The sequence below is a fragment of the Cucumis melo genome, chromosome 10 (assembly GCF_025177605.1).
Source record: "Cucumis melo cultivar AY chromosome 10, USDA_Cmelo_AY_1.0, whole genome shotgun sequence".
Taxonomy (NCBI): Eukaryota; Viridiplantae; Streptophyta; class Magnoliopsida; order Cucurbitales; family Cucurbitaceae; genus Cucumis; species Cucumis melo.
The window spans coordinates 600,529-627,471 of record NC_066866.1 but is presented as its reverse complement, the minus strand read 5'-3'; the positions used below and the strand labels follow the sequence as shown (position 1 = coordinate 627,471).

The 26,943-nt window shown below is 33.4% G+C and overlaps 4 protein-coding genes across 13 annotated transcripts; 2 read left to right on the top strand and 2 right to left on the bottom strand.

Moving 5' to 3' along the window:
* Positions 1 to 2,565: 2,565 nt before the first annotated feature.
* Positions 2,566 to 8,321, top strand: LOC103489461 (synaptotagmin-3-like). Of its 5 annotated transcripts, none has more exons than XM_017044797.2 (12): positions 2,566 to 2,900; positions 4,097 to 4,210; positions 4,303 to 4,353; positions 4,424 to 4,547; positions 4,719 to 4,837; positions 4,939 to 5,040; positions 5,171 to 5,245; positions 5,612 to 5,688; positions 5,778 to 6,027; positions 6,519 to 6,890; positions 7,065 to 7,193; positions 8,134 to 8,321. In XM_017044797.2, the coding sequence occupies exons 1-12, from the start codon at positions 2,790 to 2,792 to the stop codon at positions 8,260 to 8,262; spliced, it is 1,653 nt and encodes a 550-aa protein (XP_016900286.2). In that variant the 5' UTR covers positions 2,566 to 2,789; the 3' UTR covers positions 8,263 to 8,321. The 5 variants fall into 5 exon arrangements, with proteins under 5 accessions (XP_016900286.2, XP_008446878.2, XP_008446879.1 ...); XM_008448656.3 differs by having other exon boundaries at positions 2,568 to 2,900; positions 4,112 to 4,210; XM_008448657.3 differs by having other exon boundaries at positions 2,569 to 2,900; positions 4,119 to 4,210.
* LOC103489460 (uncharacterized) lies at positions 7,982 to 11,222 on the bottom strand. 6 transcript variants are annotated; one of them, XM_051090996.1, is made up of 6 exons: positions 10,954 to 11,222; positions 10,658 to 10,821; positions 10,205 to 10,418; positions 9,234 to 9,360; positions 9,014 to 9,135; positions 7,982 to 8,205 (listed from the first exon to the last, which is right to left on the bottom strand). In XM_051090996.1, the coding sequence occupies exons 3-5, from the start codon at positions 10,396 to 10,398 to the stop codon at positions 9,061 to 9,063; spliced, it is 396 nt and encodes a 131-aa protein (XP_050946953.1). In that variant the 5' UTR covers positions 10,399 to 10,418; positions 10,658 to 10,821; positions 10,954 to 11,222; the 3' UTR covers positions 7,982 to 8,205; positions 9,014 to 9,060. The 6 variants fall into 6 exon arrangements, with proteins under 6 accessions (XP_050946953.1, XP_050946954.1, XP_008446877.1 ...); XM_051090997.1 differs by having other exon boundaries at positions 9,018 to 9,135; XM_008448655.3 differs by lacking the exon at positions 7,982 to 8,205 and having other exon boundaries at positions 8,882 to 9,135; positions 9,234 to 9,365.
* A 4,662-nt stretch (positions 11,223 to 15,884) lies between these two features.
* LOC103489462 (BTB/POZ domain-containing protein At5g03250-like) lies at positions 15,885 to 19,647 on the bottom strand. Its single transcript, XM_008448660.3, has 4 exons — positions 19,313 to 19,647; positions 18,676 to 18,745; positions 16,971 to 18,188; positions 15,885 to 16,751 (listed from the first exon to the last, which is right to left on the bottom strand). Exons 1-4 carry the CDS (start codon positions 19,369 to 19,371, stop codon positions 16,179 to 16,181), a joined length of 1,920 nt encoding a protein of 639 aa, XP_008446882.2. The 5' UTR covers positions 19,372 to 19,647; the 3' UTR covers positions 15,885 to 16,178.
* Positions 19,648 to 21,173: 1,526 nt separating this feature from the next.
* LOC103489463 (dolichyl-diphosphooligosaccharide--protein glycosyltransferase subunit 1B) lies at positions 21,174 to 25,520 on the top strand. Its single transcript, XM_008448661.3, has 9 exons — positions 21,174 to 21,357; positions 21,718 to 21,762; positions 21,869 to 22,500; positions 22,696 to 22,843; positions 23,983 to 24,162; positions 24,263 to 24,331; positions 24,458 to 24,547; positions 24,672 to 24,822; positions 25,249 to 25,520. Exons 1-8 carry the CDS (start codon positions 21,196 to 21,198, stop codon positions 24,798 to 24,800), a joined length of 1,455 nt encoding a protein of 484 aa, XP_008446883.2. The 5' UTR covers positions 21,174 to 21,195; the 3' UTR covers positions 24,801 to 24,822; positions 25,249 to 25,520.
* The last annotated feature ends 1,423 nt before the right edge of the window (positions 25,521 to 26,943 follow it).

Here is a 26,943-nt window from a genome sequence, read left to right as displayed (position 1 = left end):
AAGGACATTCAAGGAATTTGCATTAATTCATTCGCAACTTACTTCAACTTTTTTGCTTCTTTAATTTCATAATTACTTGTGAAATGCTGACGTGTTTTCTAAAATTTATGATAAAATTGAAGGAGAATTATGACAAAAGAAAAAAAGAAAACTTGAAAAAGAATATTAACGAATTTTACTTTATAATTTTAATATTCTACTATTTTTGAATATATCTTTAGAATAAAGTTTTTGATCCTTTTATTTTATTTGTGTTTATATTTGATCCATACATTTTAAAATATTATACTAATATTTATAAAATTTGAGTCTAAATTCATATTCGATTCATAAATTTTGATTGATTTTTTAACTTCTCTTCAATTTGGTCAACTTAAACTTTAAAATTTTTGTTTTTAACTTTTATTTTTATTAAATAATTACTTCTTTTGTTCTTGTAACATTTGAAATTTATAGTAAAAGTATAAAACAAAACTCAAAATTTGAGTACAAAAAATATAAAATTTTAAAATATAAGAATAAGCAGAAAAACAGGATTAAAAATACATAGTTATAACATGAAAGAAAGAAAAAAATCTAATTACTTAAACTTCATAGAAAAAATCATTATAAGATAAGATTTATTACTTTAATTTTTTCATATAATGTAAATATTTTAGCATGGTAAAAAATTACAGTGATACACATCACTGCTTTTGTTATTGTTTTTCCCTTTTAAGACAAATCTCATATAAAACTAAAGTTTACCTAAACCTACCAATCCAACAATGCTGTTTTTTCAAAAATGATAATATTATTCATAGAATAATTCATTTTATCTACTAACTAAATCCAATTAGCTTACCTAATCTATTTTCTCATAAGAAAAAGAAAAAGAGTTACCTAATCTATTAAATATTTTTTGATAAAAAAAAAATAATAAACTTTGACCTCTAAATCATAATTGATTAAATGTTGTCATTTTTAATTACTTGCACGTCAATTTCTGTTTATCTTTTTTAAGCAATCAATCTAAGTTTACTGGACCTCTCTTGAAATTTGTTGAAGAAACGTCTCTTGTCAGCTAAACTTACGATATTTGTTGAAAAATTATCCCCAAATACCACTTTATAAAATATTGAAACTTACGTTTATAAATTTAATTTTTTTAATAAATATATAACTTGTTTTTGTTTTGAAATATTTATTCATGCAAATATCAATTTGTTCGTGAAATATGAAGTTGTATTGATTTAGACAATCAAACAATAATTTTATCAATTTAAACTCTTAGTTTTTATGTTTTTATTCGTTGATCCATGAACTTTCATAAATGATAAATGTTTTAATTTAAATTTTCAACTTTCATAAGTTGTGTCCAAACAAAATGCAACTGATGATTAAGTTGGTACGATTATAGTTTAAATTGATACATTTGTAAAAGTTGAACGTTTAAATTTATAAAATTTCACAAGTTTATAGTTTAAATTGATAAAATTATTATCCATCTAATTCTTATCCATCTATCTAGCATTGATTGCATTAAATTCGATATGGAATTAAACTTTTTTTTTATATAGAAAATAAGGTAATTTAATTAGTATAAATAATAAATGCTCTATCATATCATTTTTAGCTCTCGCAAATTTATTCAATCGAAATGGAAAAAATAATATGGGTAGATAAATCTAAATAGTCTACTCCATTTCACTCTACCTCTCGGACTAAATAGGTCAAAAAAGATTACAATAAGATTACGAGACATTTTATTATAATTTGCTAAGACACAAAATGAACCCCACAATTTAAAAGATAATTATGAAATGCATCAAAACTTAAAAGAGTGCAATTTTTTTTTTGAAGACCAAAATAAAAGATTCAAATTCTAAACATGAGAACGTGAATCATTTTGATTTAGATATGTATAATTTAAAATTTTCAAATACAACACTTTTAACTCGATTACTAATCCAATCAATACGACCAATTAGGTCACTAAATATGTAAATAAATTATAGGTTGATATAGTGATTACTTGTACATTTAATCATTTTAATTAAATAGTATACCATTATAAATATGAAATAAATGATATAGATGTATGACCTTTTGTTTCCTAAATTAATTAGTATAACAATTGGATTCCACGTACATTAATTAGTTTAAGAGCAAGGGAATTCAAACCTATCACATTTTAATTTAGTTGAACTAAGGTACTTTTTCTTTGAAAGTATAGGTTGAAAACGATAATTAAAGATTGAGAGATTCAAACCTCGAACTTCAAACATCTATGATACATGATCATGACAATTATTATTGATCTAAGTTTATTCTAGATGTATTTTGAAATAAATCTTTAATGGTCTTCATCCAAATTAAATGTTTTTGAACAAATTTCAAAAACTTAAATACATGTTCGAAAATTTTGAATGTTTAAAGGCATTTTTGACAAAATCGAGGATTTTTTTTTTTTAATAATTTAGATCAATTTTTTTTAAAACTTATTAACGAAAAGGTTTGTATTTGATTTGGTTATATTTGAGCCAAAATTGAGAAAAAGGCAAAGAAAATGATTAGCGGGAGTTTGGAGTTGCGTGGCAAAGTTCGTAAATGGAGGCGAAGCGGCAATTTTTAGGAGACCGAGCTGTCTTCTTTACTTCTACAAACACCAACTTCTCCCAACTCAGTCTTCATTTTCAGTGGCTCATTTTCCTTTCACTCATCCTTTTCCCACCTAACTTCCTCTTCTTCCTCTTCTTCTTCGATCAATCTTCCAATTAAAGTCTCTTTTCTCCAATTCTACCATCGGAATGGGACTCTTCAGCACCGTCTTCGGATTTCTCGGCTTCGGAATCGGTTTTCCTCTCGGACTATTGGCCGGATTCTTCATCTTCGTCTACTCCGTCCCTAAGCATGTCAAGGTAGTAACACTTCTTACTTAATTTTACTCACTTCGATTTCTTTGTTCTTCCTTGCACTGGTGAAATCAGTCTGTTTTTTCTATTTCATTCTTAATTATTTTATCTCCTTTTCGATATTTTATATAGTATCGAGAAACGATTCCTGTATATACTCTTATTGAGTTACAGTTGTTGCTTCATCTTACTGTGATTGATTTCGTGGTTCTTCCTTGTTCTTGTTTGTACTGGTGAATCGATCTGTTTCTTCTGTCCTGTTCTTAATTCATTTTTTCTTCGTTTCGATATTCCATACTGTATCGAGTAATGAGTTTTGAATATACTCTTATTTGAGTTTACTGTTCTAATATACTCTTATTTGAGTTTACTGTTCTTACTTCATCTTACTGTGATTGATTTCGTGGTTCTTCCTTGTTCTTGTTTGTACTGGTGAATCGATGTGTCTCTTCTGTTCTGTTCTTAATTCATTTTTTCTTCATTTCGATATTCTATACTGTATCGAGAAATGAGTTTTGAATATGCTCTTATTTGAGTTTACTGTTCTTACTTCATTTTGCTGCGATTGATTTCGTGGTTCTTCCTTGTTCTTGTTTGTACCGGTGAAATCGATCTGTTTTTTCTGTTCAGTTCTCAATTCATTTTTTTCTTCATTTCGATATTCTATACTGTATCGAGAATTGAGTTTTGAATATACTCTTATTTGAGTTTACTGTTCTTACTTCATCTTGCTGCGATTGATTTTGTGGTTCTTCCTTGTTCTTGTTTGTACTGGTGAATCGATCTGTTTCTTCTGTTCTGTTTTTAATTTATTTTTTCTTCGTTTCGATATTCTATACTGTATCGAGAAACGAGTTTTGACTATACTCTTATTTGAGTTCACTGTTCCTACTTCATCTTGCTGCGATCAATTTTGTGGTTCTTCCTTGTTCTTGTTTGCAATGGTGAATCGATCTGTTTCTCCTGTTTTGTTTTTAGTTCATTCTACTTAATCCCGAAGTTGTATAGTCAGTCTAAGTACAGAGAATTGATTCCTGTGTATACTCTGATAACCTGCAACTAATTTTAAATGTGTTCTCTCTCTCGAAAGGAATGAATTCATTATTTAAAACAATCGAAATGTCTTCTAACCGATAAAAAACGTTAAAATACAATCGAATCTCTGCATTCTTCTCGAGATAAGATAATCGTGTTTGTCTAAGTCCTCTCAACTGCAGGAACCAGATACGAGGCCTCTCTTTGAGTTGGACACAACTGCTTTGCAAGAATTAATGCCTGAAATTCCACTTTGGGTGAAAAGCCCTGATTATGATCGAGTTCGTAACATTTTCTTTTCTGTTGCTTTTAATTTTAATCGATGTTTTGAACTCTGTATTTTACTGATCTACATTGCAAAATTTGGTTTCAGGTGGATTGGTTAAACAAGTTTTTGTCGGACATGTGGCCTTACCTTGATACGGTAACATCACTTTTTACACTTGTCTATTCTCTGTGGATTAACATGGATGTAAAATATATTTAGTTTACAGGCGATTTGTGGTAGTATAAGAGCCATTGCCAAACCTATATTTTCAGAATACATAGGGAAGTTTCAAATTGAAGCAATCGAGCTTGATCAGCTAAGCCTTGGAACTCTTCCACCAAAATTGCATGGTTAGTTTTCCCAATGAAGCCAGTGCCAATTGTCTTACAACATCTACATAGCCTCAAAATGGTTTAAAGAGAAACTGTAGGGATGGGCCATTTACGATCTCTTGCGCCCAAAATTTTAAATCATTAAGAAAAATAAATAAATTTTTTGAACATACTTTTACTACATTTCAGGTCTAAAAGTGTATGAAACAAATGAGAATGAACTAGTGATCGAACCAGCAATCAGATGGGCTGGCAATCCTAACATAGTAATAGTGGTGCATATCTTGTCTCTCCGGATCACAATTCAGGTCAAACACCTCAATGACAATCTTTAGCCGATGAATGTTTGTAAAAGTATATCTTATAAGAGGAGATTTTCCATCTAATGTTTACTGTGCTTCTTTCTTAGATAGTGGATCTTCAATTATTTGCAACGCCACGGTTGGCTTTGAAGCCTCTTGTGCCTACTTTTCCTTGTTTTGCCAATATTATAGCATCCTTAATGGAGAAAGTAAGCAAAAAGATGCGACTCAAAGTATATCTTGCTAGTTCTTTTTATGCTTCTTCTTCCAACATATAATATCCGCAGTTTTGTTGCTTGAAGAATAACTCTTCCTTTATTTTTGGCTGGTTGCCTCCAGCCACAAATAGACTTCGGATTGAAGATAATGGGAGGAGACATTATGTCTATACCTGGCCTTTATCGATTTATTCAGGTGCTTCACTTGAACTAAACTGAACTTTTCAATTGTCATCTAGTTTTGGATTTTTGTTTTTGATATTTATGTTTAATTTCTTACCAATCTTATACAGGAGTTTCATGTTTACTAACTAAACAATTTGATCTTTTCCCCCAAATTTCAGAAGCATAAACCAGTATTCAAAAAGTAACTTTTTTTTTTTTTTTTAGTTTTAAAAACTTGACATGGTTTTTTCAAAATTTTCCCAAAAAGTAGAAAACAAAAGAAAGAAGTCAATATGTGAAAACAGTATTTATAAGCTTCATTTAAAAAATAAAAAAACCCTAATAATTATTAAAAGGCTTATTGATTATGACTTGACCAATTCTCTGCTTTGTGTAGGAGACGATAAAGAAACAAGTTGCAAACCTCTACCTCTGGCCTCGGATTCTGGAAATTCCCATTCTTGATCCTTCAATGTAAGATGAATGAATCACTTCCAAGTACATAATTGAATTTTTTACACTCGAGTAGTTCTGAAGAAAGTTGATTGTTTTTCTATGAATAGATCGGCCACAAGAAAGCCTGTGGGCATATTGCATGTGAATGTTGTACGAGCATCAAAACTCTTGAAAATGGATATCTTGGGAACATCTGATCCATACGTCAAACTTAGCCTCAGTGGTGGGGGTCTACCAGCAAAGAAAACGAGTATCAAAATGAGGAACTTGAATCCTGTGTGGAATGAGAAGTTCAAGCTTATCGTGAATGATCCCAAGTCGCAAGTTCTTCAACTGCAAGTCTATGACTGGGACAAGGTATTTCCCTCCCACTATTTATTCCGAGTAGACAATACCAACAATACCCCTCACCTTTTTTCTTTTTACTATTCCGATAACATTCTTAAATCTCCTCGTCATACAGAAGTGGTTGTTAGAGCTTAGCCATCGATCTTCTTTTTCAATTTTCAATTTTCAATAATAGGACTAATAAAAGGATATTAATGTCATATCAAATGTTTGTTATCGATAAAATTTGAAATTTTGCTATTTTCGACAATTTTCCTTTACAATATATTAGAAAAATAAATTATATGAAGCAAATCCATCTCAATATGATCAGATTGTGATTATGTTCTCACTCTTGCAATCGTTTTGGATAGGAAGTGTAGGTTGAAGATTTAAAATGTGACGTCTAGGAATGGAGATCCTATTAATACTGTCGAGCCAATTTACGAACTCTAATAGGATTTGATAGTATATAAAATTGTGATACATAATATTATTTTAATTTACCCATATAATGGCAGGTTGGTGGACATGATAGATTGGGAATGCAATTAGTTCCTTTAAAGCTGCTAACGCCCTACGAGGCCAAGGAACTGGAGCTTGATTTGGTAAAGAACACGGATATGAACGATCCCCAAAACAAGAAGCCTAGAGGGAAACTTACGGTGGGGCTTCTGTTTACTCCTTTAAGAGAAGAAAGCATGAAATATCTTGAAAACTCAATCAGCGACGTGAAGAACGAAGGCAAAAGTACCGGTGAGCCGGAGAATCAGATATTGGACGAAGCGGGTGTGTTATCTGTGACGGTCCAAGGAGCTCGTGATGTTGAGGGAGAGAAGCACACTAATCCTTATGCAGTTATACATTTCAGAGGAGAGAAGAAGAAAACCAAGGTGGACGTTTTTTTCTTTTTTGGATTTTTGTGATATGTTGTTATTATCAGCTTCTTCGCCTTCCGGTTTATCTGTGATTATTATAAATATATATATATATATATATATATATATATATATATATATATATATATTGTTTGATTTTCTTCTTTCTATTCATTTGGTTTTGTGTAGATGATGAAGAAAACTCGTGACCCATTGTGGAATGAAGAATTCCCATTTATGTTAGAGGAGCCTCCAATTCGAGAGAAGATCCATATTGAAGTTATGAGCAAACGAACCGTCTTCAGTTTTCTGCAAAAGGTACTGCCCCACCAAACAAACTATTCATTCTTCTACTCTCACCTTATTAATTCGAAATTCCAAATGCGCTTTTTTATTTTCCATTTTTCATTTCTAGAATACTTGAAACATGTAAACCCACGTCATTTCAAACACACACACACACACACAAACATTTCTCTAACATCTATCATCATCTATTAAAATATAAGTATGGTCCAATTTAAATCTTGTACTCATAATTAATCAAGATAAAAAAAAAATATATATACGGAGTAAAACAAAATGTTAGGGCATAGATAATACTAATTGTCAATAAATATTTGTTATATTTTAAAATAGTTTTACCAGTTATGTCATTTATTTTAAAAAGTCGGGTTTTACCTCTTGGTTACAAATATATTGTTATAGGAAAATTATTTTAAAAAGTTCATTTATTTGTAAATAACATTTATCGTTATTCTAAATAATTGATTATAAATATATATTCGTAGTTTAAAGAAAAATTATTTTTAAAAACAAAACTTACAAAAATATTTCTAAATATAGTAAAATATAATATAATCAATTGCAAGAGGGATAGTTGCACAATTATATTCAAAATAATTAAGTATATAACAACATTTAAAAAAAATTGTAAATATAACAAAATTTGTTAAAATCTATCGATGATAGGAATCTATCACTGATAGACCATATAATAAATATTGGTCTATCATTGATAAACTATGTTATATTTGCAATTTTTTAAAAATATTGCTATATACTTGATAATTATTCTAAAAATTGCTACATATTATAATTACCCATTGCAAGAAATAATTTAACCTATTATTATCATTTAACCAAATATTAATTGAAAACAATTACACAAGACTAAATTTAAAATTTTATTAAAAAGAAGCTTGCTTTATTTTAAATAATCTGGACTTTGGAACTATACATTATATGGACATTGTAGGAATCGTTGGGACACGTGGAAATAAACCTGGCCGATGTTGTGAGCAATGGGAGGATAAACGAGAAGTACAACCTGATCAACTCGAGGAACGGAAAGATTCATGTACAAATGATGTGGACAACAGCTTAAAAATCGGCACTTAAAACAATTTTGTATGTACAAAGTATGATTGATTTCTAGCTGTGTTTAGGGTTTTTTTTTTAAAAAAAGAACAATGATATTGAGAAATTTGATTTTCCAGTAAATTCAATATGAAACACAGAATTGAAATTTTAAGGACCCTTAATATTTTAAGAGCATAAGAACTTATTGAAGACAAAATTAAGCATTAAATACCCCTATTAGACACAGTTATGTGAACCATCAACCGTCAACTAAAAAGAAAGCAATTTCAAGGATTCAGTTGAAAATTAAAAACGAAAAATAATACATGAAGGACAGAACTAATAACAAAGTAACAAGACCCAAATGAATTTTACTTTACATGTCACTTACATGTTTCGGAGGGATTTTAAGTAAAACACTTAGAATCACTTGTAAACATTTGTAAACATGTAAGTAATCATTTAAAATCAATTTTGTTGATATAAAAACTGTGCTTCAAAATTTTGAATCGAGAGTGGTTTTGAATCTAATAAAACTGGTTTTAACAATTTCAAAATTGCCAAAAATACCTAAATATGATAGAACCGAAAAATTAACAAATTCAGAAAGTAGAAACTAACCTAAAAAGGAAACATTCTGCCGATTTGAAAGGATGTTTATTTATTGGCATAATTTTCCAAAGGGATGATTACTAGCTTTGACATTGATTCCAAATATTCTCTTCTTTGGAAATTAAATCTTCTAGCTGTGCATCACAAGTGGGGAAACAAAATACCTGCCTGCTGAGTAAGAAGTTTTGTATGCAATTTGGAGGGCAAAGTTTTAAGATGTCCGATCAGTGGGCCTTGGAATTCTCTTGTACTCATAGTTGTTAATGTCCACCTGTTCTTGTAAAGCCTGAAAATCATCAACAATCAGGCTATTTATAGCGAAACTGCAACAACAGATGATAATAATAACACAAATGAGTTGCAGCGAGAAACACTAATTAATACCCTTAGTTCTTCTTCTAAAGATATATTTTTGGGCTTATACGCATCAATAGGTCCTGTTCTTGATAGGGCTTCTCTCATCTCAGTGATCTCCCATTCTTGATCATCTTTTACCTTGGCAATATCTTTACTGAACTACAATACGGATTCAACAATTGTCTGAAAAGAATATCAAATGGAAGATAGGAAAATAGTAATCTAACATATAAGACAACATAAAAAGCAAACATGGAAGTGGAACTACGGAAGCATTACAACTAAATAATATTATTTTACCGAAAATTTCTATGACTCGTACTTTTATAGTACTACTGTGCAGATGGCCGAAAAGATGTTGATGTAATAGATATGAAAGAAAGCACAGGAAAACCATAGAATAAGGGTCAGGATACCACCTAACGATATAAATCTAAAAGGAATACGAAGAACACGAGGATAGGAATACATTGCAATATCAAGAGAAGTTGCAATATACCAATAGCTTTTCGAAGGGGTCCACTCTCAAAGTTCCATAATGAAAACGCTCACCAAAATGAATCACAACCTCTAAGATAGATACACTACTAGTTAACTACCCACAATACCTCTTACTTATCATACTAATCTTACCCATACATCCCCAAGGCCCTAACCGATACTCTCATAGAAATGTAGGCTAGATCGTGGAGAGTATAAAGTTTAAAGGATTGTACACTAAATTTCCATTTTCGAAGCATTTTAGCCTCAGTTCACAAATCTCAATCCCATGGACTCAATGAACACTTCCAAGGCAACGTCCAGACCCTTTCCCATGTCCTTGCAATAATAATAGATCACAAGGAGTCTATTTTCTGGGAATCAATGATTTTAGCAGTCAACATCATCGATTCGTATAAAACAGCTTCTGCATTAGGCCAATACAATCCTGAACTCCTAAAGAAGACAAATAAATCACTTTGAATCTTAAACATCAAACAGTATGACCAACCACTAACCTTCCTTGCAAGAGATGACCAAGACCAACTGCCCCAAGCACAGTGAGAGAGATCATTGGAAGTCCATATCTGATAAATGGGTGTCTTCTTCCCCATCTTCTGAACATGGATGGAGATGCCCGAGCTGCATTGCTGGCAGAGGAAATCTTCTTCGGTTCTGTAGACTCACCCATTCCTGCCTCAGTGCTGGTCATTGTGCAAACTCTGGAAAAACCTGAATTTAACGAACGTGAGAAAAATGATAATGGTTGTACTTGCAATATTAATATTAGAATAGTCGAGAATACTAGAATATAATGTACTTCTAAACAACACACGAAAACTTGTTTTATAATTTTCGAACTCAAAACACACAAGAACTACTAAAAAATGCAGATCTACTAAATTTTCAAAGAAGAAAAAAGGTTCTCGTATTATCTTATTTGTTTCCAGGTTAGAATAGGTGAGACTTACAGGATATCGGTGCGCTGCAGGTATTCCAAGACTCCTCCTTCGGAGTCTTCAGAGCCTACTCAAAATAAAAAAGCCTATCCTTCTACGCTTCTGCTAACCTCTCCCGCCTAATTCAGATTCGTTGGCGCTTTCTTCTCGTGATCGATCCGACCTCACTCGCGACCCTGTTGAATGAATTAGTTGTTTTAACAATAACCTTCTCACGTGTCAGGCATTTCACAGCCCTTTCCGCTAAGAAAGGTTCGGGAGATGTGAAAGAAAAAGAAATTCAGAAATTGGACATGATCGAAGAAGACCTCTTGGAAAAATAAATAATCACTAACAAGGGAGATTCAGACTTCGGAGACTGATAGTCGAAGATGGTAGACTGAGAGGGAGAGCCGAGCGCGAGCGGAGATGAGCTGAAAGGGAGAGACGATCGGAGATGAGCGCCGGCGACGGCGTGAAGGTGAGATGAGAGGCCGAGACGAGAGGGTGAGTGGAGAGATGATAGATGCGCGGCGTTAACTTGAAGTGAGGCGTGAAAGTCCACTTACCTAAATCTTTTCTATTTACTAAATTAATAATAAAATATAGACATAACCATGAATATATATCTCATTAATTCGGTCCGAATTTTTCAACCCATTCAACCCAACCTAAAAAGAAAAAGAAAAAACCATGAGTTAGGTAGTCTTAGTTAATTGGATTTTCGAGCTATTGTTACGTCTCTCTAATGGAACGCTACGCCCATATCAGGAATCCAGAAATATCACTGCCTTCTCTGCAGATTAAAACAAATGCACGCTGAGAATTTCAAATTTGTTTACTTACTTCCCCTTTTGTAAAATATTTACAAAAAGTCCATTTAAGAAAGTGTTAATGAAAAATTCTAAAGACTAGATAAAGAAAAAAAAACAGTTCAAATGCTCTTGGAAGAAACATTTTAGAAACTATTTAGTCTTTCGAACTTTAAACTTTCAATTCAGTTTTGTATCAAAAGGTAAACTTCATATTGCACCATCATAGAAGTAGTCTCCTGGAGAGAAATAGGAAGGACACTTACCTCTAGCCCCGAAGAAGCCAGAAAACATTCGTTGTCATCGCCAAGGTTCCCGTTCACGGGATCTATGGAATCAACAAACATCCTGCAACTCAAATACGAAAATTTCGGTCATTATTCAAGCCCAACAAAGATAGAGGCTATGTTGAGAGATATATATTTTCTTTTTGTGATAAGAGATAAATGGGTTCTACTTTTGATCTATAATGTAAACTCGTACCGAGAAAACTTGGTAAACTCAAAAAATGTAGGGGTTGGCATCACCCAGCTATGCAAAGAAAACCAGATACCGCCATCCTCAGGCATCGGAGGAAGAGCTTCTGAATGTGATGGTGGTAGTCCATACATATGCCTAAAGGCATCTTTAAATGTAAACTGAATGGATGGATGTAATTTTAAGTGAGAATATTTTCAAAATTGCATCCGTTAATGAATAATTTTAACATTTCATGCGAGACTTGGAAGTTGATGTAGTATCATATCAATTCAACCCTTTCTATACATTGTATCAATTCAACATTCTATATTTCCAAAATCAAATAATACATAGAGCATCAAGTCAAAATTTATTTAGTTAGGATAGGAGAGTTTTTTAGATGATTGTGGAGAATTTGAAGTTTTATGACTAGATCATTGTTAATGTTTTAACATTAACTCCGCGCTGGAGATTTTAGTAATTATACCGCCTTTTCACCTAGCTAATTGGAAGATTCTGTTGTAAGCTACTTCGATTTCTTTGGAAATTTTCTTCTTTTTAAAACCCTTAAATGAGAAGTATGTCAGTTTAAAAAAAAAAAAAAAGGGGGAGACTTGACCTAAGATCATGGCAGCTATGTATTAATACTAGAATATGTTGAATAACTGATATACCAGCAATGCCCCCGATTGAAGACGTCACATGTTTGCCAAAAGGGACCATCGTTTCTGTCTATGACTTCAGAACCCACGTCCAAGTACGCCCAGAAGTAAATAACTTCTCCTCTAGTATTCTACTGAATTGCTTCTTCCAAAACCTTTCCAGCCTTTTTAGATAACGAGACCTGTTTTTTTTTTCAACAGGCGAGGCTGGTTACGAAATGGAAGAACAGAAGTAAATAAATGAAAAATAGACTCCTAAGCAGCACACATATATTGGCTTAGAAGCTTAAAACCCGTTCATTACAAGTTTACAACTGCAAGCCAGTGGTTTAACAAATCCTAAGATTTCTTACAAAGGATGATATATATATATATATATGTATGTATGTATTATATATTTCCAAATCTTTGACTGCCAGACCTAATAGAATGGACGGCTATTATGAAAATGGGGTAAAAGTATTCCTTATCTAAAGCCTCAACCTCCAAAAAAATGTTATGGAGATACATCATCAAGTAATGCAACTAAACTTGAAACAACGTTAGCAATAATGGATATGAGTAGCTTTCACGCGTAGGGTACTGAATTATCCGTGCATTAGCTTGTCAACATATAATGATGCAACATTCGCTATCACATACTGTTATATGCACACTGACACCTATAAATATGTAATACGTGTTGTAAAGTATTAATACACCAAATTTCTCCAAAATAACCAAGACTCTACATCCAAAAAGAATGGAGTTCGACCTTAAAAACTCAGAATGACAGCTAAATTTATAGTGGCTAATAAGCTCTACAAGCCAAGATATTTTGTACCTACGACAGAATCTTATTGATTTTGAAAACTAAATAACGATCCCCCTAGGGGAAGCAATTAATCAACAGCAAGGCCTCGGAAGTGACAAGTTATTCAATAGTAATACACTGATATCTCGTCATCGTAGAAAACTTATAGACGCCAAAACATGCTGATTTCAAAGTGCTGATACTATTGGATAGTGATCACAGTAGCTACAGTGGGGAAAGATCACACCGGATCCACTGTTCATTTCCATTGACTGTATTTTAACTTGCCATTCAAAGGTTTTCCCCTTCAGTTCTTGCATGCCTAAAACTAAAAGGTTTTAGTTCGTGACTGTACATTCTAAAAACAGGATTTCACTTGCAACTTTACTACCAAAAAAGATGTTTACGATAATTATATATATCAGTTAATACTCAATGCATGCTCGTATATTCTATGCAAGCGGTTGCACTCAAAAGGCTTCAGATCTAAGAGTTTTACAAAAAGTTTGTCACGTTTTACAGGAGAAACCAACAACAATAGTATTCTATCTGACTTGAGATTGTAAATTTGAAGCGTCGGTTATCCTAATTCCAAGATATAATGCAACGTAAGAAATGCACTACGGTGACACACTAATCACCTCCTAACTTCCAGTTCAGACACTTCAAATATCAAGACCATCAGTAATGCCATATAGCTCAATCTACTGTTACTTAGAAGTCTTAATACAGTGTACATTAATCAAATGAAAATCCAAATTCTCGATGCGGCACTCCAAAGGGAAAACTATTGCTCTAGAGGTATGAATATCACTCTAACTTAACATTCGTGTAAATAATTTCGTTCAGAAAAAAAAAACACACACACACACACTAATCAACGCAATCTACTATTCCACACCAAACAGTGAGAGTAGTTTGAATTTGTCCTCAGTAGCAGAAGGCATTGAAATGAATAATTAAACCATAACTAGAGAATGTTAGAAAGAATCGAAACTCGATCACTCACCAGAGCAAGCCTAGGTTTCCGAAAACCAAAACGATTCTCTGAGTGCAACCGATCAACCTCATTACCTTCAATAAACTTACGAGGAATCCTCTTCGGAGCGAACTTAAGCGTCATTCCAAGCTTCAACTCTGCATCGCGTGACCGAGCTTCTCACTCCTTTTCCGGAACACCGAAGTCATCGAACTCTCCAGGTAAAACGTAACAACGAATAGCAAGAGCAAAGCAAAGCCAGCGAAAATGAAGAACGATCTCCTACCGAACGCGAACCAGCGGCGACTATCAGACCGGCCGAGGTTTGATCGAGAACGCGTAACAGGACGATCAGAGGACATATTGCCTTGTTCCTGATGCTGCTTTAGATTACGCTTCGAAAGAGATCGTTCTTTGTACGATAAGAAGCCGATACCACCAGTGCGGTCGTCATCCGACGGTGGAAATGATTCCTGCATCATAATGGAGATCGTACGAAATCTTCTTGTGGATGAAAATGGAGGGAAACTGTGAAGGCGAGAGTCTGAAGTTGAAGTTTGGTTGCTAGAGGGAAAAGAAAGCGAGAGAGTAGCGCCAAAGTGAAGAATTGAAACTGATTCGTATTTTTGTTTCCTCTAGTTTGTTGAGTTACGTTTCGCTTTTATACCCCCTCAAAACCGCGAAAGTTCTTGTTCGAACTCCAAGAATTTAAAATACAAAAATCAAACCGAAGTAGAGTGGTGTAATTAAGCCCTAAAACTCATACAACATTATAATATTAGACTTTCAAACTTAAATAATAGTAGAAAAATATAACAATGAAGTACTAATATTTATAATTTAAAATTCTAATTTCTACGTGATTTTAAGTTTCAAAGTCCAAATTTTAATATAAAAATTGAAAGTTTTAGGTTTTGTAATTTGTCTAAAATTTAATAGATAAATATTCATGGTGTTAGTCCTTGTGCGTTTTATTTCTCGAGGTTGGAGATTTTACCTCCAATGTTGTTCTTAAAAAAATTTCTCTCCGTCTCTAAATCCTAATTTAGTTTATGTTATTCTTCGTCTATTATCGAGTTGATTTAGTACTGAGACTTTTTTAACTTTGAAGATATTAATTAATGAGGATTAAATTATGTTCTAACTTATATACCGTCAAACTGAACTCTCCACCTTAACAAAATATTATAATTGGACTTTCAGACTCACGCAATTGTATAGATTGTAATAATTATATAACTTTGAGGGTTCAATTTTTATGGTTATTGTAAATTTAACAGCTCAATTATTATATCGAAAATTTAAAGATATAATTGCAATTGCTTATTACTTTATGTTTTTATTTATCATGAACATTTCTCTAGAGATCCGTTGGGTAGTCATTTGAGTTATTATAATTTATTTTTGTTTTTATAGTTTCACTATTCATACAAGTGCTTTCAACATATGCGAAAACTATAAGGAGGAATGAATGATAAACAAGAATTAACTTTAAAAATAGAGTTTTAACTTTAAAATTGAGATAATAAAAGGTTTAGATTAAATAAGTAACAAATAAATAAACATCTGAAATGATTCTCCACTATAACTTTCATCGATTAATTTGCTAATTTGATAAGAAAGTGATGAAGAAATCACTCCCTTCGAAGGAATATCCTAGAATACAATCATATGCCCACTGCCACTAATAGCAAAGTCTCACAACAGAGTCTCCAAATGAATGACTGGGCTTCAAAACATTTGTGTCATTTTCAAGAACAAAGGTTAGTAAATTAGAGTTTGGATTTCAATATCAAATACATCGCTACACCCACAAAACACAAAACACAAAGACCTATGTATCAACTTTTTAGTTTGCTGATTCACCACTGTCATGATGTTCTTTGTTGTTCATAAGCGGAGATGTCGACGACATTTCACGATCTGGTTTCGAGTTTACGAGAAGCTTGGATGCTTTCTGTTCAGAATTCTTGAACTTTATTCTTAAACCCAACTTCTTCAAGATCGTGCTCCATCCACCCTTTGTTTTGACCAGCTTGTCCAGCTCTTCCTTCATGCTCAAGCACTCTTTCTCCAACTCTGACACGCGCTCTTTCATATTGATAGCAACGGCGCGATTTTCAGTTGTGCAGGCATCAACATATGGTGCTGGTGCTGCTGCTGCTGCTGCAGTGTTTGTACCACCAAGTACAGCCAAGTTGCCACTGATGTTTTGTGAATTCTCAATGTTGTCTGAGACAAATAACCAACTCGCAACCGATGTTCGAAGTCGAAGTTGTTCAAAGAAGAGAACTTGGACGATGACACGTAGTGGCAGTCTTTCGTTTTGGGCTGCGTGGGTGCTGGCTTCCAATGACAACTTCTGGCAGTTCATAAGCCTGCAGATTTGTTCCCTTTCGGAGTCTGTTAGCCAGTGATGAGCCTGCAGTGTACATGCAAAGCAATATTATATAATTCGCAAGCGTACAAGTTCTAGATGCAAGACAACTATAGTCTAAGATTTCTTTTCACTTGAACAAAAAACAAATGATATTTGTAAACACAACTGTCTGTTTCAAATTTGTATTCAAGTTTTAAACTTGAATCTTTTTTATAGGAGAGAATTTTCTAATAGTAGTACTGAATCTGATGTAGAAGATACCTTGAGGTAAATATCAATCGCACGGTAAATTCCATCGTCGAGTGGTCTCGCAAAATCAGGAATAGCTGCAGCTAGTGACTGAAATTTCGGTAACTTGAGATTAACATCAGGTGCAACTTCAGCAAGATATCCATCAATGAGATTAGCCACCATTGTCAACGGAGTAACTGAATTGGACCCCATTAATTGCCCATCCTCAACTCTAGTCGTAATGCAGTCGTTTCCATTTTGATCAAGTAGCATAAAGTGATCGAGAATTCGCTGAATGCAGTCAATATCATACAAGGTCTCGATCGAGTACCCCATGTTCGGTATCAAAAGATCTTCAAGAGCTGCTTGTTCTAATTGTGCCCCAATGCGTTTTTCAAGATTCTCCCTACATGAGAAGCTGGCATGTAAAATCACTGAGGTTCTCAGAAGCCTAATCAGGAACTTTGTTGGTGTCACATACTTTTGATGAGGAAGTAAGTCAACTATCTCTTCAAGAAGTCTCCTTTGATCTACTTCTGAGGAAGCGAAAACATTCGACACCGGTGCGCAAAACGTTCCGTCATCAATACTCGCTTGCCTTCCCAACAGGGGAAGGTGCCTTCTAGCATAATGAATGAGAGAGCCAGCAATGATCTCAGGTTTCATGCCTCTTGATTCAACTTCCAAAATCAGTCTTTTATATAGAGGTAACCTTAGGAAGGACACATCTTCAAACCACCAATCTTCTCTTACTTTTTGTGATCTTGATGATACATGTATTCCGTTCCAAAACTCCGTGCCTTCCGATCTTTCCGTAGATTGAGGTCCCGAGACAGGCCAGCTGAACAAACTGGGATCTGCACAAGCTTTCATTGCTAGTGAATTTATACATCTTGACACAATATGAAGCTCCTCGGCATAAGATAAAGTCTCTTCACAAGTTTCAAGAGCTTTGATCGAATCTGTCCAATTACCGAATACTTCGTTTAAGAAATTCTCGGATTGCAATATAAGATTTCCATTACCATAATCCTCATTCATTCGAAGGTACTCCGCCGCACATCTCAGCTGGACTATATTGAGGGCATTGAGCTCCATTTTAACACCATAACAAAATTTAGCTACAAGTAAGAAGGCTTTGGCTCCGCCAGGAATGTCATGAAGTTGCATAACAAAATTTCTATCATCCTCTCTACAAAATTCTCCGATTAGTTGTTCTAATACTCCACTTCTTGATAGCAATGGAAACTGAAGAAAGCACAAGTAGTATGAAAAGTATGATTTCAATTTTCATGTTAGCAAGTGATGAACTGAAAGATTTACAAAATGTAATATAACCAAGGAGTTTAACTTCCTAAATCATCATTTACAATATAAAGCCTTCCTTCTTCTTCTTCTTCTTTTTTTTTTTACTCAAGTTTTCTTTGAAGAAAAACCAAAGGAATTACAAAGGCAAATCCAAACAAAAATCATCGAACTAATTATAAGAATATATTCCAATCTACAGAACCCTAAGACGCATTAAACCTGACGACCTCTTCAACCCTTTAAAAAAACTCTAATGTTTCCTCTCTAGCGATAGAATGAATCGTTCACAAGACTCTTCTTGTACCGTGAAAAGATAGTTTATCAAATTCTCATCCACAATAGAACAACAATCCCAGCTTAAAAACAAGTACGTTTTCATAGCCTTGTAAATAGACAAAGGCGAAGACTTCGATGCTAAATTGCGCACCTTGTGTAGATGAAAGAAGGTGTTCCCAACTTCAATAATGACATCACTTGCAAGCCCAGATGAGCAAAACCTAGATTAGAGGGAGTTTATTTTGATAGTTAGAAAGTCGACTTCGCCGATATACAACAAGAACCAAAATATGGCTAAATGTATGTATGTGTGTGTATACATATATATAGATAACAAAATCCATAATGATATCATTACAAAGCTGAAGAGAACTCCAGAATTATAAACAGAAAGAACATAATTTCAGTTGTTTGTTGTTTGTCCAAATTGAACTTTTCTCCAACATTTACATAGAAAAACAGAACAATCCCATCAACCAAATATTGGAAATGTAGCTATATCATGAAAAAGGAGGCATGAAAATAGAAATGTCTTAAAAATGGAAGACATATCATTGATTCAGAATTCCCTCACATTGGGAAAAGCAAACAAAGTAACCTTTTAATCTTCTCAAAATTTTCATATAAAATCAACCTTCACATTACACTAATGGCCTTTTTCAATCAACTAAACGCATGAACAAAAAATCAACCACACTCATTCCCATCCAAACAGGGAAATGAGACAACTCGTAACCAAAACTGTAACCATAATCCATAAGAATACAAAAAAGGAACTGGAAACAGACCAAGAATCCCCATCGAGGTGAAACACTTCCGATTTAGATCCCAACTTCAAAGACGCCATGGAAGAAGAGTATCTCAAGCTCCACTCTCCAATGTCATAGAGATAGAGTTTTACAACGATGATTAGACAGTGAAATTGAAAGAAATGGATGATGGGTTTTTGTAAAAAATTGTATTTGATTTGATCTTTTGAGCTTCTGGGTGATGAAGAGCGATGGTCCCGAGTCCAAAGGATGTATCTAGGAGAAAATTCAGTTCCTGCAGTTACACGAAAAAGGGAGTGTTTGGCAATTTGCAGTTACATTTTGCATTTTTCATTTTACGTTGGGATTTGGGGAGACTTAATTAAACACTATAATACATGGAGAATTGATATCAATATTAGAATATGATCAAATTATTCTTATTATAAGGTTCTATATTGGCATCAATCTACGTCTATTTCGATTTTTTATGCATTGCTATTATAAAACTGAAAACCCATTTCCAGAAAATGTGAATAAATTCTTGTTTTCAAGGAAAATGTTTTGTTTATTTATGGAATCGCCATCGCCATAAATGTCAAGCTCAAGTTATTGTAATTTTTCTCTCTCTCTTTTTTGGTCGATTTCTTGTAATCTCAAAGCAAATATGAAGCAAAGTGTAACACTTTGAAAAATGGGAACTTTTTGTGGAGAAAATTGTTGTATAATGATGAAATTAAAGTTGGCATGAAGTGGACAGAAAAATGGAAAATAATTCAACCATCAACCTTATTTAGATGATAATAAATGTTTTTATCTCGCAACAATTTTAAGTTAAATTGTTCTATGTTATTGTACAAATTATTCTCACTTTTGTTATATTATAGCATATGAAAGACCTATGTTAGTATGGAAGTACAAATAGTTAAATAATAATTGACATATACTATCTTTCGTGAGGATGGATGATACTTATGAATTTTAAATACGTTAAAAGTATGCATTACATTTTACTTTTATTTATGTGTTGAGTAGGTTTCCAAATATTGTTTGAACTTTAAATTTGAGTTTTATTAGTCCATATTCGAAAGGTTAATTTTCAAAAATGTAACCAACAAAAAGATACTCGACTCCTCTTCTAGATTTTATTTATGTTATATTTAAACGATTTATTATTATGTTTAAATATCAATAATATTCAAACTCATTGAATATTGAACTTCATCTTCTTCGTATTTAAAAATATAAATATCGTTTAAATATCATTTTGACACAATTGCTTACCTAGTTAACATGATCGTTTAGCACAGTCAAGACGATCGTTTAGATTTGAAACTCTTTTCCCATCGTTTAAAAAGAAATATACGATCGTCGTTAATGAGTTTGAATTGAACGAGAATTGGTGAATGAATGAGATTCTCAGCCAATTTCAGCCAACTTCTTCTTCTTTGAAAGGAATAAGAGTAGGATCTCTTTTCGAATAGATAAGGGTGGGGAGGACGAAAGGTCATTCTCAGTCTAGACTTAGGGTTTTATTGAAATCTAGGGGTTTCTCATATGGACTTTCGGAACCGGGAAGTGGATACTACTACACGATCATGTATCATTTTCTATATGACTGTGTTGTTTAAAAGAAAATTATACGCACATGTGTGGTCGATTAATCTCGGATTGAATGGGTCATTTTTTATATTTTTTATTATAGAATTGTGAGCATTTATCGTTTCCAAAACCGTAAATATTTGGACGATATGTTATATTTTTCAAGAAGTCCCCTTTTGATTTATTTATTTTTATTATTTAAAGTGGAAAATCGAATCCCTCTCCTAGGTCACACTTCGATACGTGTAAGCCCATTTAGCCCAAAATATGATACCCGGTCCGGCCCATCAGGTGGAGTCTTGTAGAACGTGAGTTTGTTGATGCAGGTCGTTGAAAATATTGGTCGAACCGTAGAAGACGAAGTCGCCATGGATACTCTGCTCAAACCTCGACTAGCCCTAGTCTTCTCGATCCTTGCTCACGTCTTCTTCCTCGCCTTCGCTTCTTCTCAGGACCTTCAGATCCTCAACGCCGAGAAAAGAGTGAGATTTCAATCTCTCATTTCCCACGATAATCTGCATTTCTTAATTGTTCGGTTTGAATTTTTATTTCGGTGGCGCCAATTTTCTTCTCTGCACTTTAGTCCGCTTGTGGATCGGACCTCTGTTGAAATTCCAATTCGGAGGTAAAAAGAATAAAAGGGAAGTAGAGTGGAATGACATTTTCATTTGGGTGTTTAGATGTTTAGTGATTTTTTTGAATGATGATCTTGGAACCTCAGCTGTATGTCAATGTCAAGGCCGGGAATTAATTTCGTAAATGCATGCTCGAATTATTTCGCTACTATTATCTTCTTTTGCTGTTAGTTTTCGATATGTTGAACTGCGGCATTATTTTTGCAGATTGACTTGACTTCTCACATCGTGAAGGTTTTCCTTACATTGAAGGTACATTTTTTCTGTTGTTCTTATCTGAATGGAACAGCCCCAGAACCACTCTTGTCCTGTAAATTTCCAGATGCATCTTATTGTATTCTTTTTCAATTCTTTTAAGGTGGAAAATACTGGAACGTTGCCAGCTTCAGAGCTTCTTCTTGCTTTTTCACCCACAGAATTTGATCGTCTGTCACTAGTAAAGGCTGCTATTGCTACTGGAAAAAAGAAGAAAAGATCTTATGTTCCCCTTGATGTAAAACCAATTGAGCTACTTGATGCGCCTAATGGAGCTAAAGGTTTCTCTATATCTTTGCTCAATCCACTAAGTCCCGGGGCAACTGCGACCTTTGAAATCCTTTATATATCTACTCATACTCTTAAACCTTTCCCAGAAGAGATTAGTCAATCTGAATCTCAGTTGGTCTTTTACCATGACACTGCATTTATATTGTCACCCTATCATATTAAACAGCAGTCAACTTTTTTTAAGACCCCAAGCACGAAGGTTGAATCATTTACAAAGTTGGAACCCACAAACCGTGCCGGCAAAGAAATTAGATATGGACCATATGAAGATCGCGCTCCTTATTCATTTTCACCCATTCTTTTACATTTTGAGAATAATTATCCATTTTCTGTTGTCGAGGAACTTGTGCGTGAAGTAGAAATATCTCACTGGGGCAGCATTCAGATTACCGAGCATTACAAATTGGCCCATGCTGGTGCTCGACATAAGGGTGTTTTTTCAAGGTTAGAATTTTTATCCAATAGCATAGCACTTCAATGTTATTATCCTTTTGGAGTGTTTGGAAAAACATGGTAGCTTCTTGTTCTTCTTTCTAGCCAATAGCTATTTATCATAATGACAAAACAATCCTTCACTCTCATACTTTTTTGCATCAAATTGCTATGTTCTATTATTGTTTGTAATGTTTCTTTTCTCAGGGTTGAATATCAATCTAAACCATCTCTTAGTGGAGTTTCTTCTTTCCGTCATCTACTTGCAAGATTACCCCCTAGAATTCACTCTGTTTACTACCGAGATGAAATAGGAAATATATCATCATCACATCTGCGCAAAGATTTTCAGAAGGTGACCTCAACCATGCTATATTCCAAAACTTTCTTGCTGTAAAATGGATGGTGTTAGGAACTTATGGGTATATATTTATCTTATTGCCATTTTAGATTCCATGTTTTGCTTTGGAGTTTGATGGGGAAGTTTTTTTAATTCCTTGTTAGGGGTCTTATTTGCCTCTTGAGGTCTTTCTTGTAGGTTGCCTCCATGTTTGGGCTGTTTTTTTTTTTTTTATGTCTTTACATTCTTTCATTTTTTTTTTCTCAATTGAAAGTTTAGTTATACATATATCTATATATTAGAAGAAAAATAACCATTTTAAATTCAAGCTGAGCTAAATTGTTAAGTTATATATGACCAAGAGGTCAGAGGTTCAAATTTCATCCCCCAATGTTGTTGAACCTTTTTAAGAATAGAATATGAGATTACCGTGCTTCATGATAGTTTCAATCATTAGGTGTTGGGGAAAATCGTTCAGTTATCAAGTGAGTTTGTGTTCTATGATTTGACATAAGATATTGTGATTGAGAATACTGTTGGCTGGAATATCACTGTGGGTTGGTCTAGTAGTCATTACAACTAAAGAATAGAGATTTGAGGGAAAGAATTTAAACCTGGTGGCCTCTCCTACCTAGAACATAAAATCCTATAAGTTTCTTCGGCAACTGAAGTTGTTCAGTCTGGTAGTTTTCTCTAAAGTTTACTTGAGGTGCGTGCGTAAGCTAGCGTGGACACTCAAATATAAGAAAGGGTGGAAGTTTTTATTGAACAAGTTTCTTTCTCATAATAGACATGGGTTTATAGATTTGTGGTGTGGGGGGGAGTTATGGAAACAGTGAGAGAAATCAATTTAAGAGGAAGGGGAGGTGGAACCCACGTTAACATGAGAATGGAGAGGAACTAATCGAACTAATCCCCTAGAAGAGAGGATATTACGTCAAGGAAGGTTTATAAGTCAGGCAATCACCAATGATTCTCAACTACAACCAAAGAGCAGGAATCGGAATTAGGCAGACTGAGAAATCTGACATTGTGTGAACCTTACACCTGTAATAACTGAACGAACATTTTTGAAAAGATTATTATATATCATTTGAAATATCTTGGTTTGCTTTGCCTATATAATTAAACATGAAGGGTTTTTTGTTTTGCAGTCTGATCTTGAATTTGAACCACGGTATCCATTGTTTGGTGGATGGAAAGCTACATTTGTCATTGGTTATGGGCTACCATTGCAAGACTTCCTTTTCGAATCCCCTGATGGCAGACGATACCTAAACTTTACTTTTGGTTGTCCTCTTGCTGAAACTGTGGTTGACAAGTTGACTTTGAAGGTTGGTCTAGCACTGAGATACTAGATTCGTCCTTTATCTGATTTCACTCTTGTGTTACTTGTACGACATTGTCTTGACTAAATGACTTTATCTGTTCCAGGTTGTTTTACCAGAGGGATCCACAAGCCCTACTGCCGTGGTTCCCTTTGAGGTGGAGCAACACCTAGAGGTAAATGTTTCTAAAATTTTGTTGCCCGGAACATGACTGAGAGTCTCATTTAGTATTGATTTGAAAATATTACTTTCCATTGATTTACTACACCGTTAAATCAACATTTTATCTCGATTTCCTCAGAAGAAGTACTCTTATCTGGATGTTGTGGGAAGGACTGTGGTTGTACTAGAAAAGAAAAATGTAGTTCCCGAACATAACTCTCACTTCCAGGTAAGCTGCAAAGTCTAGCTGTTTTCTTACCTGTGAATGTGAAGTATTAGTCTATTTAAACAACTCTATTTGTTGTGCTTTCTGCTTCCCTTTTATTTAGAAGATTGCTTTTTTCTTTTGGCAGGTCTATTACAGTTTCAACCCAATATTCATGTTGGCAGAGCCATTGATGTTGGTGTCTGCATTTTTCTTCTTTTTCGTGGCTTGCGTGGCTTATTTACACGTTGATCTTTCCATTAGCAAGATGCAGTAATTTATCATATCCAACGCCAAAGGTCCGTTTCCACTACCTTCCAAGCAATTTAAATTTCATTAATAGGTGTTATTATTTCTTGGCTATTCGATTTTTATTGATTCAATGAGCTTACTGATCAGTTCATAATCTTTGATCAAAATATTAGAACTTGACTCTACCAAACTAAAATAAAAAACATAATTAAAAGAAAAAAAAATCTATGAACTCTGCTACCTGATCTTTGGCAAGGTTTTCACCGATACGATATTTAAGATTACTTTGTTGAATGCTTACAATAAGATATAGGAGTCACTTTTTCTGGGCCTACTATTATCATTTGTTACAAGAAGATTAGGATTGTGAAAAATTCCTTTAGAACTTGTTCATCATGATGTTTGACTATGTTCAAAAGCACATAAGCAATACCATATTTAAGAGTAATCTCAAACTCGCTATTTTCTTACAGGAAAAGATGGAAGATTGTGGGAATATCATGGAATATTTGACTAATGAAGAAACGTAACCCTTGTTGAAAATTTTGGATTCAATGGGCCAGTCCTCAGATTTTGCATTGTGTTATATTAATGGGTTGGTTAGTCCATATCTACTGGGCCGAAAGCCCAAACAACTTACCATTATTGGGACTTTAATTCTCGGCAGCTTTAGTTTAGGGATTAGATTCCGAAATGACATTTTTATACGAATTTTTCCATATAACACAAATATTTTCTATTATAAGTTCTCAAGTCTTTAAAAAAAAAAGGTAAAAAAGTATTTATGAACTATAGATAATTGTTGAAATATTGTTGTAAAATTCAACTCTGCCCTTTATTCTTCAAACTCAAAAATTTTCGTGAAGAGTTTTTTTTTCATTAAATAGGCAAGTCGTTTTAAAAAATCGAAGGAAAATAGATTTAGTTTTAAAAAATAAAAAACAACAAACAAAATGGTGATGTACACATTTCAAGTCTTAGAATCAGTGTGTCTATCATTTAGTTTATTAGAAAAATTCTCAAAAAAGATAATTCAAAATAATAATTTCATAGTTTAAGTGTTGTCTTTACTATAAAAGGTTTGTTTGAATAAGATGGCCCATGGGCCGACATGTAGTCCAAATATGTTATTTAAAATCCACCGACATGTCGGTATAATCTCTCCTAGATTTTGTGTGGATTATTTGGTTGAATGCAATGTACATATTTGCCTTCCTCGTGTCACTCACGTGTGATTATGTATAATATAAAGGAAAAATACATAAGAAAATCAAAATTTTGTCATTAAATTCAACCTTTAAGATATTTATGTCATAATTGAACCCCCCCCCCCCCCCAAAAAAAAAAAAAAAAAAAAAAAAGATAATTTTGTCACCAAACTTTTATTAATGCCTCTAGCCAGAGCAATTATCAGCCTCATTATAGTAATAAAAGGAAACAAATGAACAATGGAAGTACCAAACTAAACCAATTTTGAGGCTTTAAACTGAATGAAACCTTTAATTCATTTTAATGAATACAGACCATGTCAACTACCTCATTTTCAAGTGTTATTTTGGGTCTTCTCTTTACCTACTAGGTTTTCTAATTTCAACGTAGACGATCTCTTGATAGTAATATCAAGAAACTATTGATGACGATAAATATGTATTTTTGAAAAATTAAAAATAAAATTATTTAAAAAATTATCTTCAAATCAATTTATAAATACTTTACATTTTTTCACCATATAATCAAAATATCGATTCACTACTTATGTTAATGGCATACTCAAAGTTGCGTGAAACATATAGATGGAATTTGCCACCACGTTTCCTCAATAAAAACCATAAATTTAAGCTATTGGATGAGTGGAAGTGAATAATAAATGATATTTGCATAAATTGATTAGCACTTTGAGGCTCAAAGGTTGAATATCTCAACAACCCTTAGAAAATCAAATCTCTTGTGATTATAATGTTGCAATTAATTCACTTCTTCCTACTTCGTTTTTGCATTCATTAACTTAACAATAAGTTTTGTTTTTTCAAAAAATGAAAAATAAAAAAATTCAAATGATTTGTTGAATATCTAAATGACTCAACTAGTGAACTAACCACCTCTTAAAAGAAGTTAAGATATTTTATGAGCTTCAAGCCTTGAGCTATTATTATAATAAGAATAATAAC

Coding starts and splice junctions, on each gene's coding strand:
- LOC103489461 (XM_017044797.2), top strand. CDS start 2,790: ATGGGACTCTTCAGCACCGTCTTCGGATTTCTCGGCTTCGGAATCGGT. Junction 2,901..4,096: donor CCGTCCCTAAGCATGTCAAG/GTAGTAACACTT, acceptor TGTTTGTCTAAG/TCCTCTCAACTGCAGGAACC. Junction 5,041..5,170: donor TAGCATCCTTAATGGAGAAA/GTAAGCAAAAAG, acceptor GGTTGCCTCCAG/CCACAAATAGACTTCGGATT.
- LOC103489460 (XM_051090996.1), bottom strand. CDS start 10,398: ATGACCAGCACTGAGGCAGGAATGGGTGAGTCTACAGAACCGAAGAAG. Junction 9,361..10,204: donor GGTCATCTCTTGCAAGGAAG/GTTAGTGGTTGG, acceptor ATTGTAGTTCAG/TAAAGATATTGCCAAGGTAA. Junction 9,136..9,233: donor CTTTAGAAGAAGAACTAAGG/GTATTAATTAGT, acceptor GATGATTTTCAG/GCTTTACAAGAACAGGTGGA.
- LOC103489462 (XM_008448660.3), bottom strand. CDS start 19,371: ATGGCGTCTTTGAAGTTGGGATCTAAATCGGAAGTGTTTCACCTCGAT. Junction 18,189..18,675: donor CCTTCTTTCATCTACACAAG/GTGCGCAATTTA, acceptor TGCTTTCTTCAG/TTTCCATTGCTATCAAGAAG. Junction 16,752..16,970: donor CGATTGATATTTACCTCAAG/GTATCTTCTACA, acceptor TGTACACTGCAG/GCTCATCACTGGCTAACAGA.
- LOC103489463 (XM_008448661.3), top strand. CDS start 21,196: ATGCAGGTCGTTGAAAATATTGGTCGAACCGTAGAAGACGAAGTCGCC. Junction 21,763..21,868: donor AGGTTTTCCTTACATTGAAG/GTACATTTTTTC, acceptor AATTCTTTTAAG/GTGGAAAATACTGGAACGTT. Junction 24,548..24,671: donor AACATAACTCTCACTTCCAG/GTAAGCTGCAAA, acceptor TTCTTTTGGCAG/GTCTATTACAGTTTCAACCC.